At 36.9% G+C, this 20,448-nt stretch overlaps 1 protein-coding gene across 1 annotated transcript in view; it reads right to left on the reverse strand.

The window, feature by feature from the left end:
- The window catches only part of DIAPH2 (diaphanous related formin 2), a 248,566-nt gene that overhangs the window by 56,697 nt on the left and 171,421 nt on the right, over nucleotides 1-20,448 (reverse strand). Inside the window, exon 27 of the mRNA XM_086470539.1 lies at nucleotides 8,565-8,660. Within this exon, the coding sequence (XP_086326665.1) occupies nucleotides 8,565-8,660 (96 nt within the window). The remainder of the gene's footprint in view (nucleotides 1-8,564; nucleotides 8,661-20,448) is intronic.

Below are 20,448 nucleotides of genomic sequence, written 5' to 3' on the forward strand. Positions count from 1 at the left end.
TGTTCAGCCTGCTTCTGCCTGCAATAGACTCTGGACTTATGTAGAGCTTGTCGCACGAAAAACAGACCCTCTAGAGAGTTAAGTAAAGGTCTGGGCTAGCCAAAGCGAAACTGAATAATTAAATTTATTACAAGCTTAAAAAAAAAAAAAAGCGCTGTCAGAGTTAAGACTGCTCTTTCAGCACCAGTGGAAGGGTATGCTAGCTTTGAAAGGTGGCCCAACAATGGCATTTGTTTACTCACCTGTTAAATGATGGAAGGGGGAGTAGTGACCACTTCTGTAAAGAGCCTTTTGGTTTTCAGATAAAGACAACACAATGAATACAGAGTAATATCACGGATAACCTCTTTTAAACCCACTACTTCTTTGAGTTCAGAATGAACACAGGAAGGTGGGGCAGGAATCCACTAGACTGCTATTAACAAACGTTCCCCCAAATAAGAAGTTTTAAACATTGAGAACCTACTGTAATTGAAAAATAAAAGACGATGATTTCAGACTTTAGATAAAGTACTGTAAAAATGTATGAACAAGTTGCTGGAGAAAGTAGTTAAGACAAAGATGAGGCAGTACGTTGAAGTCACCTTGATTATTTTTTCTTTTTTTCTTTTTTTTTTTTTTTTAAGAATCAGGGATTTAAAATGTAAAAGTAAATAGAGAAGAGAGTATTAAAAAAAACCCCAAAGTTGGTGGGTTACATTGTTAAGTCCATACGTAGTGTCCTCCTACACCTTTCTCTCAGCAGATCTTTTGTACCATTTTTACAAATTTTTTCAGCCTCTTTCTCCAGCAGGGACTGCTTGCTGGTCTGTACTTTTCACTCTGTTGTTGGACATGCTGGCTTAGATCCTTAATTTAACCTGTCACAGATTATTAAACTAAAAATATCAGTAAAGTGAAAAAATTTAATGGTAATATACAGCAACTGAGACTCTGGCTTCTCACACAATGACATAACTGCCTAACTCTAATATGTGTCTATTGCTAAGATGATACCAGTACTTTGTAACTAAACACTTTCATTTTGTGTATGTTGAGCAGAGAATCTCATTTTCTCCTGATAATGCAACAAGAAAGTTAGAATTTCCATTATTTGTTCTGTTATGTCATAACCTCTAGGGTGAATACTGTTTTTGCAGAAAGTAGTCTAATGAAGTTGTTACAGTCAAGATGACAACCACTAGTAAAAAACCTGGGACAGTCTCTGTGCTGAGGTTAGAGGCCTGTCAATTCTACACTACGTGCCTAGAACAGGACGGAACAGAAAGCATTCCTATCTGCAAAACAACCCTTTTGACCTAATGTCAGTTAAATTAACTGCTGCAAAGTCATATACTGCAACACTGATTTTCATCTCTCTCCTTTCCTTTACACTCATTATGTATATATATTAAAATAGTAAAGGAAATGTGCATTACCACAGTAAACAGTACTGTGGTAGAAAATTTTTCATAAGAAGTCTTTCACAATAATTGCATGATAACAGCATCAGTGCTGACAAAGAAAATTCAAATGTCCAAATGCAAATTAAGTTAGCCTTGCATATCATTCATTACCATTCATGCAGTTGGTAAATGAATGCATGAATATCCTTTCTCTGTATGTAAAGGTAGTTTCTCTAACTGCAGCTACCTCATACAGATGTAGCCAAAACTCAGCTATCCACCTCTAGAACTGTAGGCCTTAACATCTAGCAAGACATACCTTACTAAAGTAGAACAGTTTCCAGATTCAGTGTGAATGAAAAAAAACCCTAAAAAATAATTCAGAACTGCAAGTGACTTCCAACTCATACAAAATTCTACCACATGAACTTGGCAGCCTCCTGGGTTACTCTTTTTGAGAGGGTGGTTACTACAAACAATTCCCTAGTTCTTAGAAAAGCTTTGTTTTAGTTCTAAAACGATCTATGTCACAACATAGGACATTCAAAAAGGCTTTTGGAATTTTAAAGGCTTTTAAGACCTTCAGAAGCAACTGTGCCAAGACAAGTCTCAGAAAAAGAAATCCCATAATATACACTCCCTATGAACTCTATAGCTGTTCTGGACACCTACAGAGTCCCGTGATGAAACAGACAAAAACAACTTTAAAGAAATAAATATAACATCAGTGCCAACGTCTGAAGCAACTGGCACAGTCCTGCCACTGGCTGGCACAAGCTCAGTTGCTAAATGATGCAACTTACAAATATCATGAAGCTGCAGAATAAACCTCAGTACTTCCATGTAATTCTCACCATCATTAATGGGCAATGTGGTTTTACTTCCAAAGGAAACAGGCACTCTGCTATGTCTTAAGTCACAAAAATTTACAACATTATATTTTAGGATCTTAGAGCAATTTGATGAGTAAATTAACACCAGCACTGACTTTTTAAAATGCTAAAACTTTCAGTGTAAAATTTTACATAACACTTTTCCAGAAGAACTTACTTTTCATACTATACTGAAATGCATTTTGAAGCACTTACACTAATAAAAGCAAGGGACACATGACTCTCCTTAGCCTGTGTAAGTCACTAAATGCTTTAGATTAATGACAAACTCAGAGGTAATTAGTAACAATTATATAGCACGATCTTTTTGAGGGATATTTTTCAGAATGTGTGTATGCCATTGCCATTTCATGGCATATTCTCATTTACTCAGGTAAAATACTTGTCTGAGAACAAAAAAATAATTGAAGTAGCAAGTAACAACTTAGAATTAAACAAAGCAGCAGCAATATATACAAAATCTGGAGTTCACAATACCATTTCTCTACCTCTGTCTAGTTTACACACTCCATGTCAACATGTGAACATTCTCATGCATATTAAGATGAGAAAATCCATTTGAAAGACAGCTAATTTATTTTCAATACTTACTCCAGAGAAGGGTAATTAACACAATGTCAGAGGTGAAAATTATTGAAATGCACACAATTCTTGAATTTTTGTCTTTATGTCCATACACTTATTGGTCATGAGGCAGTGTCAGAGCCTCCTCATTCCCTGCAGGCTGAAGGGTATTGTATGTCTGAAAACCTGGAGAATCCAGTCTAAGCAGGCTGGAGGTTGAAGTCTGCTTTAGTTCCTTTTCCTCCCTTTTTCACCACCTCTCCTTCACCCTGCCTGTAAGCAGAATTCCTCTGAAATGCCAAGTAAAACCTCTGCATACTACAGCTGTTGTTTTCATGCTAAGCCAACAGAATAATACATTACCTAATGTTACTTCTTTAATTACAAACCACATAAGCCAAAGTGCATACACAGTAAAAACAGATTACACTACAAATACCTACTTTTAAATAGCTTTGGGACTGTTTATGGAGCTCTCTCGACTAAGGTAATTTGCTAAGACTCGATTTGAATGGTATTAAAAATGAATTTCCCTTATACAACTCATATTTATATTTAGAAATAAGAGTGAACTTAAATCTCACAATAATGCCTTGATGGCAAAACCAGTGAATTTATTATTGGTGATCCTTGTTTAGCTCTTGCTATTGTAGTTGTGATAGCTCTGAAGCACTTAGATCATACATGTAAGCCTCATTAGTCCATGATTCCAGACTGCAAGCAAAAAATCCTCCATTACATAACTGAGGTAGCAAAGATGCTTTTAAATACTCAGCTTCTCAAAGTAAAATAACAAAAAATTAAGAGATGATAGCTGAACATAATAGGAATAAAAGTTCTTTACCACTGGATGCTTAAAACGATGACCAAATATGTTTAAAATATATACTGTTTTTTTAAACTTGAGACTAGCGTTTTCATAGTCCACTATGGATACTTGGAACTTCATAACAGATACTTAATGATAAAGATGATGACACACTGTCAAACTGAAAGACAGGAAACACAGCTACTCAAACACCATTTTAGCTAAGCACAAATCACGACCTGTTAAAAGTGCACAAAAGTGTTGATTTTAACACTGGAGAGTCTTCTTAGCAATTCACATTCACACATGTCAAAAATCAGTTTATTTACAAAACTGCCACAGAGGAAATAATTCACAATGCATTCAGTAAAGCAGCTACGTTTTATTTTTATTTGAATGTGTTTTAGGTAAATAAGGATGGTGCACCCAGAAACCTAACTAACTCTCAAGAATTTTTAATATAATCAACTCAAAGGTAAACATAGGAGTCAGACTTTAATTTTAAACATAGCTATATCTTCAAGCAGAAGACCCAAAATTCCTAACTCTAACCTTTTTTATTAAAATTTTGATGAACGTCAATGTAAAACATGCACTTACTTTTTTTTTTTTAATTTTTTAAAAAAGCGTATTTTGAATTAAAGGAAGTGTCTGAACGCCATCTGAGAATTATCAAGAGTCATTAAGAAGTAGTAATATTCCATTGCCTCAACTCCTTTTTATCTTACAGAAAGTAAAGAAGTGGTGGCAGCACTTCAGATGGCTTACATAAAAGATTCAAATTAGATGCTGAAACTGAACTGAACACGGGAGGTTCATTCTTTCACTCTCAAGGTGTGCTGCCAATATTGAAATATTAATGAATGCAGCAACTCTCAACAACTACAAATTCAGAAGTTCCTAAATTGTGCCTACTATGCATCTCACTGTACTGATTTGATTTTGATGCATGGATTAAAAAATAACTCAAAACACGTGTACTAACAGACCACATTAAATATTTGATAAATACACTTTACACCGAAATCTAATGCAGAAAGAACCTGCATGTGTACTCCTTACAGCTGTGCTTTTCTAGTAGCAAAGGACTACAGAAATAACGTCATCTATTATCACTGCAGTTGCAATACTGTGGTTATATATAGGAGAGGGCATCAGTTATTAACATCTCTGAAAAAATTAAACGCAAATTCCATGGCAAAAAATTTAGCAGCTTAACAGGAAAAACCCTAAAGGAATAGTGAGCTTTGCGCAGAAATTTGCTTCAACTAATATTAGAGAAAAAATATTCCTGAATCAGAGTCTTTAATAACATCATACTCCAAGGCCAGAAAAAATGGTCAGAGATAATTGTTGCAACACTAGTGCTGGACACACATTTGAAACCAGGACCCTGTACTGAATGCCACCTAACACCGTTCTTTATTATCCTCTTATTCAAATATGAGCAAACTTGCAAAATGCAAGTCTGGTTTTGGAAGAGGAAGCAACATTTCTAGAAAATTATTTCTAATTATTATTTTATAGCCTCTATAAGCAAAGCAATCTACTGAAAGGACAATCTGTATACTTAAAAATCCAGTAGGTAGAAACAACAACACAGGAATAAGCGTAGGAGAGAGAAACCACACAGAAACATTTTTCATTGAAAAGACTATGTAAAAAAGAATACGTAAGAGCACAACAAAATAAAAAACTACTAGGGGAGGAGAACAGAAATTTTTTATTACAACTTCAGTGACCGGATAACAAAAAGATTTTTACTGGAAAAGTCTATAGTTATAATGCAACCCATTGGAGTGCAGGTTTTCATCTACAGGCTTAGCAAACAAACAAAAACAATGCAGTTTGACATATTTTAAATGAGTTTTACTTTTTCAAACCTGTTGCTGCACTTCAAAATTTTTTGGCCCAGTAGGAAAAGTGCGACATTGAATAGTTCCCGCCGTATAGGGCTGCCATTCTCAATGAACACAGCACAATTCCCTTCCTGTCTCCACCTCTTACTAGTCAGTCTCTCTCTTGCTCTTTAAATATTTTAGAGACATGATCATGTAAACACAAACATATGCTACAAGACACACCAGTTACCTCTGTAAAAAAGCAAAATTGTAGTAGAATGTCACTTGGTAGAATGACACTCTTCTAGGGTAGATGTAGACCTATGGTAACTGGAACTCTGTTATCCAAATGAAATGACCTCTCCTAGGTCCAACCTACTCACCTAAAGCTAGCAGTGAACACATGCCACTGCAGAGGCTTTTCTTTTGGAAAGTTGTGGGGTTTTTTCCTTTTGAACCAAACTGCTCAAGAATGCCGCTAGTGGTGATGCTACTTTGAGTACAGTAACTTTCACAGAGTAACCTGAAATATAAGTAAAGCCAAATTTTCATGGTCTACTCATTGTAACCTTCTATAGGTTTCATTTTCACCCTGAGTAGATGCAAACAGAACAAGCAAGTTTGCAGTAAGACAGATCTAGAGCACGTAAATGAAAAATTACACAAGAGAACTGACTATATCGCTGAGTGGTTTTTAGGGGCATTTTCTGGTCTGTGGTTCTCTAGTTTTGGTTTTAGGTTTTCTGTAGGGGCTAGCTGTTACCAAGTCATTAACAGAATTGCAAAATGTAAGCAAAAGCCATTTTTTCTCCTCACTAGATTTAAACTACCAGCCACAACTGACGCACAAAAATGAAATCTGTGTCCAAGCAGACAGAAAACAATTTTTCTTCTCAGACCATGACAACCACCAAGACAAGTTCGAGGTCAAAACTTTGCTGTACAAGTCTAACTTTTGAAACAGCAGCAGCTATTATTTTTTTCCTGTGTGTTAGGAATACATGCTGATTACAGAGACAGTGCAGCAGGCATATCAGTAACAAATGGAAAACTCCTACGTTGTGCACCGCCTATTGACAGTACTACACTATTTTCTATATGCCTGCCAATCACAACCACACGACCCAGCAAGCCCAGAAATCCACCCGCCTCCTCTTTCCATAGTTTTTATTTATTTTTTCATCTTTCTGCTGAACCAGAGGAGGTATGGAGTTAACTGCTTACTAAAATCTCACTGGATGAAACTCTCTAGAACACTAAGAGTCTATTCATGGTACCAATGAGAACAGTGTCATCATCCCTTCCATTTTTTAAGAAGAGATAATGGAAGTTTGTAAACATGGTCCCTGAGTTTTTAATGCTATAGTTCACCGCTTAGAGATGTCATAGCCATATTTTTCAGTTGGCTTCTGGTTTGTAGGCAAGTCACTAACTAGATGTCATGTATGTTCCTAAATCACACGAGAAAATTTACATAATAGTTTAAATCAGACACTTGACTGGGATTAACATTTATTGCCTCTTGTCTTTACATAAAACTTTACATAATGGTCTTACCCACTTATGAGAAGACTTACAGTTGGCCAGAGCTTGGAAATGGATTACCTAGACCTCTTCTCACAGTAAGTTTCCCACAGCAAATCAACTCCTTAAATTTAAAAGCCAGACCCCACTAGAATATTAACAGACACAATGAGATATCAAACAACAGAAGTCAAAATGACTATATGAAACATAAGAGAAATAAAAGGGATTTTTAATTAGCTCTGCCCTCTATCGTTGCAGAGCAGTCACTGGTTTTAGACCTGGGTTCAGTCATCTTGGCTTTCTCAGCTGCAGCAGCTTTTGCGCAATCTCCTCTGGTCCCTGAGAAGCTTTTCTTTGTCACCACTGGGTGACAAATTTCTCCTCAAGCCACAACAGAGACACCATCTCTCACATTAATATTTTTCAAGATATGGAAAAAACCACATTTTGATCGAGGAGTTCCTTCAGTTCCGAGCTGAGAGCAGAAACAAGCTCTGAATTAAGAATGATACTGGAACTGTAGCAGAATTAATTTCTTAGTATGAACAAATTATGTAACTTACTTTTATTTTTCCCATAAGATCAGGCATATGGCAAATTAAAAATAATTATATAACATCTTTGCTAGCTAGACGAAAGAGGGTAGTAGAATTTGCCTTTACTCTTCTGTTCCTCTAAAAAAAAAAACCAATCAGCCAACATCAATCTAACCCTAGCTCATTGAGGATTAGATAGATAAATATGGCTTATTTATAAAGACAATTCCATTTTGCCAAATCTTTAGCAGCACATATCCAACATAAGCTTTTGATTTTATGCCAAATAACCATAATTTTTCAACTGCATTTTTTACTGCAGGACAAGTTTTAAACGAAAAATTGCAAAATACAGTATACTACCATGAGCTTTGATGAAAAGTAGATGCAGAGTAAATGCAGTTCACAATCTGTGTGCAACTTTCATATCATAAGCAGGGGAGAAGTGAAGAGAGGAAACACTACAGTTACGCTTTTCCTTCTCAAATTTTCTCAGAACTTTGCAGGAAGCAATAATTGCTCAGTAAATCAGACTGAATTCCATACAATTCTACTGTCTCCCTCAAGAAAGTGAAGATACTTTACTGTAATTTGACTTTTATGACTACACACTGTAGCGTTCAACCAAACCAGAACACATCAAGACCAGTGCTTGAAAAGACCATCAGCTATATGCCTAAACTCTTATTGGTGTAAGAAGCTACTATTTTCCACAGCACCACCCACAATAAACTAATTATACTTCTGGTTTTAAAGATTAAGACAAACAGTGCAGCAATGTTTTGAATGCCATTTGAAACACAACAGCAACCCCTGTCATATCTTCGAGCGCACAGTTATCTGAAGACAGCTCTATCAAGTTAAAAATCTGTGATCACAAAGAGCATGTTGAGTTTTCACAGTAGCTCAAGAGTGGCTCAATGGTTTTCAGTGAAAATTGTTGGTACATCTTTGCAAGACAACTTTTGCCCACTCAGTTTATAACTACAAGTTTTTAGAAAGCATCTTACCTTGCCCTCTCGGTGTTCGTTTCCTGCGATCTCTGAATGCTGCTCCTGACTGCAAGGCCTCAAGCAGACTATCCATCACTCCTGTCTCATCACCCTCTGAGAATAGGAGAAAAATAATATTAATCTCAGTTCAATTGAAATCAAGATTTTAGAAAGAAAAAAGTGTTGTCAAGTTTACATAATGCTTCCTAATAAAATACGTATACATTTTAATGTAACAGATGCTCGTCAGCACTTCAGGTATCACTGTCTAGTTGGCGTATGATGCTCTATTAAGCAAAATTGATGCCAATCCTACTGTTCTTTCAACTTAAGAGATGTTGTCTTGTGCATTATTGATGACATCTTCAGCATGCAGATAGCTGCTAGTGAATGACTGCTGTTTCACTGTTAAATTCTTTTAAGATTTCCCTGAAGTAGAAACAGGTCACCTCTTTTTGATTTAATCAACACACATGGAAAACCTGATGAAATGAATGGCACAAAATACCACCAATATTTTATATGTTGCCTCCTGTCTTCATGATGCATTAAATCTGTGAAAAAAACCAAAAAAACCTTATGCGTGTGACATGCGAGGATACATATGCCATGCATGTAATGGTATACCACAGATGATCTTAAGGTAAGGTAAGGAAAGACGAAACTGCATGAGAAATAAGAGGTCAAAGAACTGCCATGTTACAAAACTACTGATGAATGCCTTTTTTTCTGTTCACATGTCTTTATTATAACCCAAAACTAAAATACAGACTAGACTCAGCAGGTAAGTGGACATTTTATTCATATCTGTCAGACTTCAAGTTAATATAAATTTTCCCATCATAGAGTGGGAAGATAATTCCTTTACGGAAAAGATTTACATTACAGCAAACCACTTCTGACTCACACTAAGTTTAGGAGGTTAAATGCACGCTCAAGCTCTCAAATGCTCCAGTTTGAAAGCAGCTTATTAATGCAAAAGGTTTTGCCCTGGTTCTCTATTTCATTTAGATTTATTAGGCTAAAACCAAGCCTGATATAAGAGCACATCAATCCTAAAACAGTACTTGGTTCAAATTTCTACATGATGAACATTGGTGTAAGTACTTGATAAATTTAAATCATACATCAACGTAATTTAAACCATTATGTATAACATACAACACATATATAAAGTTCTCTCTTGTGTAAGATGAAAGGGAGCAGAGCAAGAGTAGCAACCAGAAGACCACAAGACTGTGAAATACAAGTTTTAATTACATTCCATCTAAAACCCTTAAAAAAAAGCTCCTGCAAAATAAGTAAATTAGCTTCTCTCGATTCACACTGAAATATACAAGGCCAGAATCTTGTCTAAAGCATACAACAATTATTTTGCTTTGTCCTCCTTATCCTACATGTGCTTATTAATTGATTTATTGTCAGCTCTCTATTAAATTTATTTTCTTAATCAAAGGTCTGTGAGTACAGTTGGTCCAAACTAATACACATCAAGTTGGTCTGAAACATTTAATGAATTTGACTGTAATACACAGAATTAGTTAATACGTTAGAATATTTTATGCGCAGAAAAATTACAGTATCATTCAATCTTCATTAAAAGTAAGAGTTGGCAGAGTTTCTTAAAAAGGACAAAAATCCTTCAAAACTTTCATAGATGTTTATGCAGCCTTCCACTTCTTTTTTGATGAGTGTGCTATTCTACCTGCCAATTACTGCAACTGCTAAAAACACCCTATTTTTGGAGTATCAAAATATACAACATAAAGACACATGAATTAAGGAAGCTGTAGAATACAGTGATGAGATTTTTAACTCAAAGAAAAATTTATGCTAGCTCTGATCTCAGCACTGCATCTTAATCAAAGTCATCAGGTGATTAAGTGGGATCTAGACAAAGGGCTGCATTTTCAGTTAGCCTCCATTAAAATTCATGGGTTGGTTTGTTCCTTTTATTTTTGGTTGTTTGTTTTGCTTTTTTTTTCCTCTGGTAAGAACAGCAAATGTAAAATTTGTTTGTAAGAAAACCCACAACGTTACCTGGTGAACAAAAAGTCTTCACCTGGTAGTATAAAAGGCATTTCAAACAAGTTTTGAAGACAACAGAACACAGTAATGTGAGAGTATAGTTCTGACAAAGATATTGGGCTAAATTGATGGTTTATGATTTCTGTGAATGCACCATACTGCACTTCATTTGGCTACAAAAGTTTTCTGTTATTTATCTGGTCTTCAGCATTTGATAACAGCTGCTTAGTTCATTAGTGGAAGGTGCAAAAGATGGTCATTAGTAAAATATCTGGCTAAGTGACAACAAAAGGTTGTTTATAGATGGGAAGCTTTAACATTTGAGACCTTATCTGCTGAATTTTTCTGTAAAACTAATTAGCGGATTTGCCATAACAGCAGATGACATATAAACAGGAAATACTAACATTTTGGAAGATAAGCTCAGCGCACGCATAAGATCTGTAATATAAAATAAAGTAATAAAAATAGAATGAGCATGTATAACTTAGGCTGCAAGCCAGGAGCTCTTCACCAGGGAATGACCAAGCTCCGATATAAAGCGGTGACCAAACATACATGATGAAATTACCAATCTGATCAGTATGTTACAAAGTCAGCATACTCTGTTTCCAGTAGTAGTAGTACATAAGCTTGATATGGCATTTCATAGAAGACAGATCACAACGGGAAAAGCCTTTACAGTAACTAGAGAAGTGGATTCTAACAAGAAATGCCTAAGGCAGCACGATTTCTTCAGACTACATAAAGCAGTCCCTGAAAAGAGGTATGACAACCTCCTTCTGTGCTTCGAATCTGAAAGTCCCAAGAGAGAAAACTCAGCCCAACAGATAACTTCCCCAAGAGAGGGCTGTTTTGGTACAGCAGCAAACAGAAAAACATTTAGGCTGAGCTCCTGGATGTATCTTTGGAATCAAAAATTATGTTCTAGAACGTATTCCTAGACAACACTGTGGGAATAAGAAGTCTAGAGATTTTAAGGATGAAGCAAAAAATTCTGAAAGGAATCATATGATATAGCACAGGTAACAGCTGAAGCATGAGTCACATGATCTTTTCAATCCACTCTACCTAAAGCATTAAATTCCAATTCCTTATTGATGGTGTATATTTAAAAAGGGTATGTGATAAAATGGGGAATGAGTCTGCAAGAAACCAATTATAGGCATTTAAGGTGCTGCATAAGTTACAGCATGAAGAACACAATTCTTGGGTATCTGTATTAGTCAACTAAGCCATTACTTTTGAGCAAGCTTTTTCATTCTCAAATGTCTTCTAGTGCAGATATGACCTCTATATTTCTGAGGAAAACTGTCCTTCTAAATAATAATTGCTTGTTTAGAATATTTATCAAGATAAAAAATATATTAGAAAGTGTATGACCAGGTATTACTACTCCGTCTTGATTTTTCTTCATATAACACACTGAATTCAGAACTTTACAATCAATTAACAGTTTAATTCTAACGTAAAGTAGTTCCCAAATACGTAAATATCATATAGAAACAAAGCATATAATGTATTTCCAGAACCTTATTTTTAAACTTCAGCTTATGTAACGGGTCTGCGTGGCAAGGTTTTGGTAGCGGGGGGGGGGGGGTTACAGGGATGGCTTCATTATGAAGTGGCTAGAAGTTTCCCCTATGTCAGATATAGCCAATGCCAGCCGGCTTTAGGACGGACCCGCCGCTGGCCAAGGCCGAGCCAAGCAGCGACAGCGTTTTTCGCCTCTGTGATAACGTATTTAAGAGAGTGAAAAAGTTGTTGTGCAGCAGTAATTGCAGCGAGTGAGAGGGGTGAGAATGTGTGAGAGAAACATCCTGCAGACACCGAGGTCAGTGAAGAAGGAGGGGGAGGAGATGCTCCAGGCGCCGGAGCAGCGATTCCCCTGCGTCCCGTGGTGAAGACCATGGTGAGGCAGGCTGTGCCCCTGCAGCCCATGGGCGGTGGAGCAGACGACTGCCTACACCCCGTGGAGGGCCCCCACGCCGGAGTAGGTGGATACCTGAAGGAAGCTGTGACCCCGTGGGAAGCCTGCACCGGAGCAGGCTCCTGGCAGGACCTGTGGCCCGTGGAAAGAGAGAAGCCCACGCTGGAGCAGGTTTGCTGCCAGAGACCCCATGAGGGGGACTCACGCTGGAGCAGTCGGTTCCTGAAGGACTGCACACCATGGAGGAGACCCACGTTGGAGCAGTTCATGAAGAACTGAACCCGAGGGAAGACTCACGTTGGAGAAGTCATGGAGGACTTTCTCCTGTGAAGGGGACCCCACATTGGAGCAGGGGAAACGTGTGAGGAGTCCTCCCCCTGAGGAGGAAGAAGCAGCAGAAAACAACAGTGATGAACTGACCCCAACCCCCATTCCCTGTTTTCCCCCCTGTGCCGCTGGGGGGGAGGAGGGTGAAAAATCAGGATCAAAGTTATGCCTGGGAAAGGAGGGAGGGGTGGGGGGAAGGCGTTTTAAAATTTGGTTTTATTTCTCATTACTCCTCTCTGAGTTAATTGGCAATAAATTACATTTCTCTTCAGTTGAGTCTGTTTTGCCCGTGACAGTAAATGCTGAGTGATCTCCCTGTCCTTATCTCGACCCCACAAGCCTGTTGTTATTTTTTTCCTCTCTCCTGTTCAGTTAAGGAGGGGGAGTGACAGAGCGGCTTTGGTGGGCACCTGGCATTTTGGCCAGGGTCAACCCACCACAGCTTTCCAAAGACAGACAACCTGTGCCAAACTCAAGCCATTCTTCATATTTTATCCATAAGCAAATGGCATGTGGAGATGGAATGACAATATTAACTTTACAATTTCAAATATTTAGAAACAAGGCAGGAAAGAAACCGTTTCCTAAAAAGGTAAAATTAATGTAAATGTGCCTTTGCACGTGAAGTACCACGGCAGAGGTACTGCCTGCAATAGTAATACACCATCCTTAAGCCTCCCTCTGTAAAACATAAAATAAAGATTTTAAAAAATAATAATACAGGAAGGACTAAAAGTTTCAAGCATAACAGAGTCATGTTATCTCTGATCAAGTCTCCCTTCTGCTTTGTATGTACATTTAATTGCTACCCTCCTTGCATGGAAATCTCTCTTCAACAAGTACTTAAGATATGAAATATATATATAAAAAAAAAATCAAGATGCTTGTTGTTCTTTATGCCTTATGGTGGTTGTACCCACTGTATGAGAATTTGCATAAAAACAGTTCAGAAGTTAACACAGTCCAAAGATAAAGCTCATCAAGCACAGCAGGTCTGCTACCCAACACAAATAAGTATATGGAGCTGACATCTAACCTACCTCCGGAACACAGTAGAGGGATTAAAGTATCTTAATTTTTTAAAACAGTTACTCGAAACAGCCTGCTCCTGCACTGTATTATGACTACATCTGACACAGATGTAGAACTAAGATTCCTCAGTATAGGTAGGTAATTTATTTTAGCATAATCTACACCGGTAAATTAACCATGATGACTGTATTATAAAGGAACAAAACAACTCTTGAGAATGATGAAGAATATTTACTTTATCTTCTTTTTCTCAGAGCAAACACAATCCTTCACCTGCTTCTGCACCCATTTTCTGTTTCAACAGAGTTCCTCTGAAACAGAGGAACCATTTCAACATGGAGATGAAGATAAAACAGTCCCCTTTGCACTCACTGCTAGCACCTTATGAAATACGACCCTGAAGTTCAATTTAGAAACGTTTCTGTCCATATTACATTCCTTTATCCCTTCCTGACAAATCTCACCTAAGCCTCAAAAAGAGACCCCAACACCCATATCTCCCTATATTAAATGCAAAATAATGTTCTTTTCTATTTGTAACTCATGTGATTAAAATGAAAATTGAAGTTGCCAAAAAATATGCAGGTAAAGTATCCTTCTTTTGCTAGCCTGAGGAGAAATAAAAGCTACAGCTGAGCAGGAATAACAGGTTTTAGTGCCTTGTATTATTTTTTTTAAATAACTGCTGCTAAAACTTCATCTTGGAAACTGAAATGTGTTTAGTCTCCTGTAGCCTATGAGGCTTTTAAAGTCATTCTTGCATTTAAAAGAGCACTGCTGAAAGATGACACTAGAAAACATGTGGAAGTGCTCTGTTTAGGGACTAACCTGAACCATGAATGACAGATGTATGTAAAATCAGAGTTCTTTCATAGACTTCACAAACATGGGAATATTTAACTCCTTGGCTCTCCTCTGATTCAGTGGGCATTCTTGAACTTGCTTCTGTGGTAGAGGCTGGCTCTGATGATTTCAACTTCATGGGAGTTTTTAGTTTCTCTCCTCTAAACAATCGTACTAAATTGTCCTAACAATAGGTCCTCACCTTCTTCAAGACGACAAGTAACAACTTCCCTGAAGCCAAGCTCCCATCTCATGAGCTATTTTTAAAATATTTAACTTCTTTTTTTACTCTTTTTTTTTGGAGTAAAAGCATGGAAATATTTTAACTTCCTTTCCCTCTCCTCATTACAGAACACAAAGGAAGAGTTAAGTGAGGTCTTAAAGTAAATTTAGAAGAGGTTTTGTCTAAACATTGCCTCCAAACATCAGCTGTATTTCCATGCACTAAACAAAGTCACATTTTTTCCTAGCTCAAAATGTTCAGTACATGCTAGAGAAGGGATTCAGAATCACAACTTTGAGTTAGACTGGAAGAACTAGAAACTTGGTGAGACCAATTTCGGTTTCTTTTTGTGGCCTCTAGCACATAAAGATTTACCTCAGCCTTCAGCATATTATTGTCCATCAAAAAGGTAACAATAAGCATCTTCTAGCAGATTATTTTCAGGACCTTCATGATAACTGCCTTTTCAGTTTGCACTAGAAAGGAGGCTATTTTGATTAGAACATAAGAAAATCCCAGTAACTACTACTGTTCTTAAATGAAATACAGGAACCGAGATAGCACTGCTGATGGTAAAATGAAACAACAAAATAGCTTAGTCTTTTTAAGTTACTTGAATAACTTAGGACTACAGAAACTGCACTTCACCTGAAGCTGCAACAGAACTCAGCCCATGCATCCAAAACATGATCCATCTCCTATCTGGTTTCTTCAGTTCAGATTCACCACTACGGCTCTGAGAGGCCCTGGGAACATGCTCATGTTTCTGCAGTGTTTTGCTGCTTTCCTTTTTACTTGTCTGCACAGGAATACCCATGTACTTTATCGCTGCACTTTCATTTTCCAGTAAAGGCAATACCCTCATGTACTTCGCAAAACATCTTCTAGTCATTATTCCAAATACACTAATTGTAAACTAATCTAAGCTAATAACAAGTATAAGTATTGCACAGCCATTTGGGCAAAAGTTTACAAGAACCTCCCAGGAAACTTTTCATAAATGTGGGCCCTTACTAAAAGAGTCCAGTCAAATACCACGTTAGGTAACTTATCCTGTCTACCTGCCTGCTTCTCCAAACTGTTTAAAAATTATACTTCCATTCATATGTTGCACCACCCTGTTTTGCTTTGAACTTCAGTACTTTTCATAAGTCTAATGTGTGCCCTGTATAAACTTTTAAACAAGACTTTTTATTCATAATCAGTACCTGAATTTTTAATTGCAATATATTCACTTAAGAAGGTCAGTTTTCAGTGTCTTTTTGAAAGTGTGGTTTTGTGTCCTCATATATTTGCATTTTATTCATTTGCAAAATTCATTTTGCATGCATAATAAGTATCTTCAGGCAGCAGTCCTTCTCACCATTTTGCTCTAGAATACAGCCTCATGACTGTTATTTACTTTTTAATTAAAGGAGAACAAGTTAGGACAGTATGACTGATAAGTGAACCTATACCTCATGTCAGTTTACAAAACAAGGCAAATCCTTGCTTACGTACCAATTAAGCTCATTGTTTATGATAACCTGATCTCAGGCTTAATGAAGTTACTAGAATGAGAAAAAAAATGTGCTTTGTTGTACTGCCAGGTTATTGAAAACAATTTTTGAAATGTGCATACTTTTTCATTTCCAGAAAATGTCACAATGGTCAAGATCTACTTCAGTAGGAATGTATTTAATTGAAATGCATCAGCATTACCCCTGGGGCCTCATTCTGAATGGTCTTATGCCCCTTGCAAGGATGATTCTCACTAAACCAAAAAAAATACTAAACGAAAAAAAATACGCTTTAATGTGAATTATTTAGTAACAAATGGGAAGACATTGCCTCTGTGTGGGAAGGAAAAGATTGTGCAGCTCAAAAAAATGAAAGTAAAATGACCATATGCTACCTAAACTATTAAATGCACCTGTAATCAAGTTCTACCACTGTTTGAAGGCTACGTTTCAGTTACAGTACTAACGAACTTTTAATTTATGTTATTAGCAGATACATAAGGCAGCAAAATAAATGCCTTATTTCAGCATTAGAAAATAATTTTAAAAATTTGCTTATAGTTGAACAACTGCTCCAATATTTTAGTGAAGAAATCAGTCTTGGGAACTCATTTTGAGGAAGTAGGATTTCTTACATATTCTTGCTGATTATTTATTTTTGTACAATTTGTGGCGGTTTTGACTGGGATAGAGTTAATTTTCTTCTCAGTAACTGGTATGGGGCTGTGTTTTGGATTTGTGCTGAAAACAGTGTTGATCCCACAGGGATGGTTTAGTTATAGCTGAGCAGTGCTGACACAGAGTCAAGGCCCTTTCTGCTCCTCACCCCAGCCCACCTGTGAGCAGGCTGGGGGTGCACAAGGAGCTGGGAGGGGACACAGCCAGGACAGCTGACCCCAGCTGACCAAAGGGATATCCCAGACCGTATGACGTCACACTCGGCATATAAAGCTGGTGGAAGAAGAAGGAAGGGGGGGGACATTCGGAGTGATGGTGTTTGTCTTCCCAAGTCATGGTTATGTGTGATGGAGCCCTGCTCTCCTGGAGATGGCTGCACACCTGCCTGCTGATGGGAAGTGGGGAATGAATTCCTTGTTTCACTTTGCTTGTGCCCATGGCTTTTGCTTTACCTGTTAAACTGTCTTTACCTCAGTCCATGAGTTTTGTCACTTTTACCCTCCTGATTCTCTCCCACATCCCAGGGCAGAGGGAGGAAGTGGCTGCATGGGGCTTAGCTACTGGCTGGGGTTAAACCATGACACTATTATTCTTGAATCTTGTAGTGACCTCATTCAATTTATATATAAATTATTCTAAGTCCTAAAACAATTTTAGCCAATTGATGTCAGAAAAAATATTAGATTTCAGTGCCAGAACCAGAAGTGACCAATGTTGATTTTAAATTCATTTTGGGATGACAGGTACAGAGTCAAATAGGCAACAAAGAAACCTCTCTGTGATCCATAACAGAATATTCATCAGATGGTAACTTCTTTATATGAGCCTTTCTACCTTTGAGAAGAAAATTTCTGTAGCTGAGCTTTTCTTATTACAGAATTTGCAAGAAAGAATACTTCTTAAAAATACATTTTATTGTAACACAAAAAACAACGGCATGCCCACATGATAGAGAATCAATTATCTTTCAACAAATGGCTTAAAGAATTCTTGGCCAGCTCCTGACAGCCCTATCAGTATACATTCACTTTTATCACACATCTAATCTCACAAAAGGGAAGTAATTAGTTCAGACTAAACTGTCGAACTTCATTTCTTAGCATGATACCTTACAATACATCCAGTTTGAAAAATAAAAAATATCCTTCAAAGGATCTTTATTAAACTTCATTTTTGTGAATTAGCTTTTTCAATGGGCATTTGAAAGTCAAGCATGCTATTTCAGGACTTTTCCTACTAAAAACATGTACATAGAAAAAGGCCAAGCCAAATGTTAAGCTGTAACTTGTCCACGTTTTTGAATCCTTTCTACACAGATTCCAAACTGGCCCTGAAACCTACATTGTTTCCATGTTCATTAACTAATTTCAGATGGACTGGCCAAGTATGGAATCTGAATATAACACAGACATCAAAACATACCAGAATTCAGAATGTGTAGCCCAAGATGTTTCTGACAGGAAATTTATTGTTGACCTAGGATTTACCTGGAATGTACCATCAAGCCCTACCACGACCACGTAAAACTTCACCCAAATCAGTAAGTATTACAGACTATATTGTCACAAAAATATAGAAGACAGCAGAAACCACACATGGTTTCAGAACTCATTTATAATCTAGACACCAACCGTGAATATAAATTTCCTCATTAATACAGTTACCTGTTTTGTTATACTGGTACAGACCAACTATCAGTTCTTTGACTTTTCTGCAGAGTTCCTAGTTGATAGTTTTCTCATTATATACTTCATTGTCTAAAGAGATTATTTTGTTTTAGCTTTTGATGCCTCTCTGAAAATCATCTTTTATGTGGTAAAGTTGAACACACTCTACTCTCAAGATAAATGTTACCACATTACAGCTCTCACTTTATGGAATGTGACGCCAAAAGATGCCCCTATAGGTTTGAAATTTAAATTTCCAGACCTGTAAAGTCACACTTTTACCTTTATTGCCTATCTAGCAATGTCTAAGAAAACACCAGCCATATTTCTACTTTCTGTTTTAAACAAAAAAATTATATTCCGGAAAAAAGTCCAGAAGCAGAGACTGTTTCTGCTGCACATTTAAAACATGAGATGTAATATGTTTAGAATTTTAAAAATCTTCTAGCCGTGGATTGCACAACTCACCGATAACCAGCAACTTCAAATTGAAAGTCTGATTACAGAACTAACAAAGAACCACTGAAATCAATGCCATACCATTCAAGTTAATCTAATTAGATCTCTAAATTTGAGAAGAAATAGGCTTTTATCATTAAAATAAATGTCCTTTGGTGCCTTACAGAATTTTTCCTTTTAAGTATATGTTGTCTTATCATCAGCCTTTTAAATTAGCTTTAAGTACAGTGATTGCATTGGGGTACAAAACTGCACTAACCTGTCCATTCAGTAAATAGTCTCCAAGAAACCTACTTTTAAGAGAAAAGAATCCAATTGTTCTGCCTTTCTTCACCTGGAATTATCCCGACATCAGATTTTACAGATTCTAGTAATATTTTTTGCCCTGACAAACTACATTATTTAATGAGTTTATTTGGAAGGTACCATATGCCATACTCATAAACAAACATGAATTTTTCCATTGCAAAATTTTAAAAGGTGAGATTAAATTTTAAGTTGTAATTTTTTTCTAACTTCCTGTCCACGCTCAAATCTATTTGCATTTATCTTGAGCTTCTTTTGACCCATATTAATAACTTTCACAATAATTCTGACATCTCCTGCCTTCTCAAGATGGCTTCAAACTCCTGCATAAACGGGTATTAAAATTTTTTGAGCAACACATGCATTATTGCTTTGAAGAAGAAAAATCAAACCTTGTCCTGGTTCTATAGATGCTCATATTTAAGCATAATGTTACATCACTCCAGGTACCCCATGCAACCATTAGCTAATAAATAAATGCAAAGGATTAAGGCTAGGACATTTACAAAATAAGATGTATCTTGTAATAAACTTAGTATGGATTTCTGTTTACGCTAAAGCACACAGAAGGAAGATGTAACAACCAGGAAAGCACAGAATCATTAGAAAACTGTAGCAAAAGTAACTTTCAGGAATGGTATCCTGCAACAGTCACGGCAAGTGTAACAACTGTTAAAGGGAATAAAACAGAACTATTGCTTAGACTAGTATATACGAGTCTGAATAGACAGCATATGAATTGTTATGTAAGAGTACTTGAAAAGGGAAAGTAGGAATACCCATCAACCACTAGCACAGAGCCTCATTTCCATTATATTCATTGCATTAAGGGAGAATGGTAATATTTCTTCAAAACGATTAATTCAACGCTAATTGGGCCTGAGGAAGCTTATTCTATCTTTTATCCTAA

Source organism: Leptosomus discolor, chromosome 9 (assembly GCF_034619465.1).
Source record: "Leptosomus discolor isolate bLepDis1 chromosome 9, bLepDis1.hap2, whole genome shotgun sequence".
NCBI classification, from domain to species: Eukaryota; Metazoa; Chordata; class Aves; order Leptosomiformes; family Leptosomidae; genus Leptosomus; species Leptosomus discolor.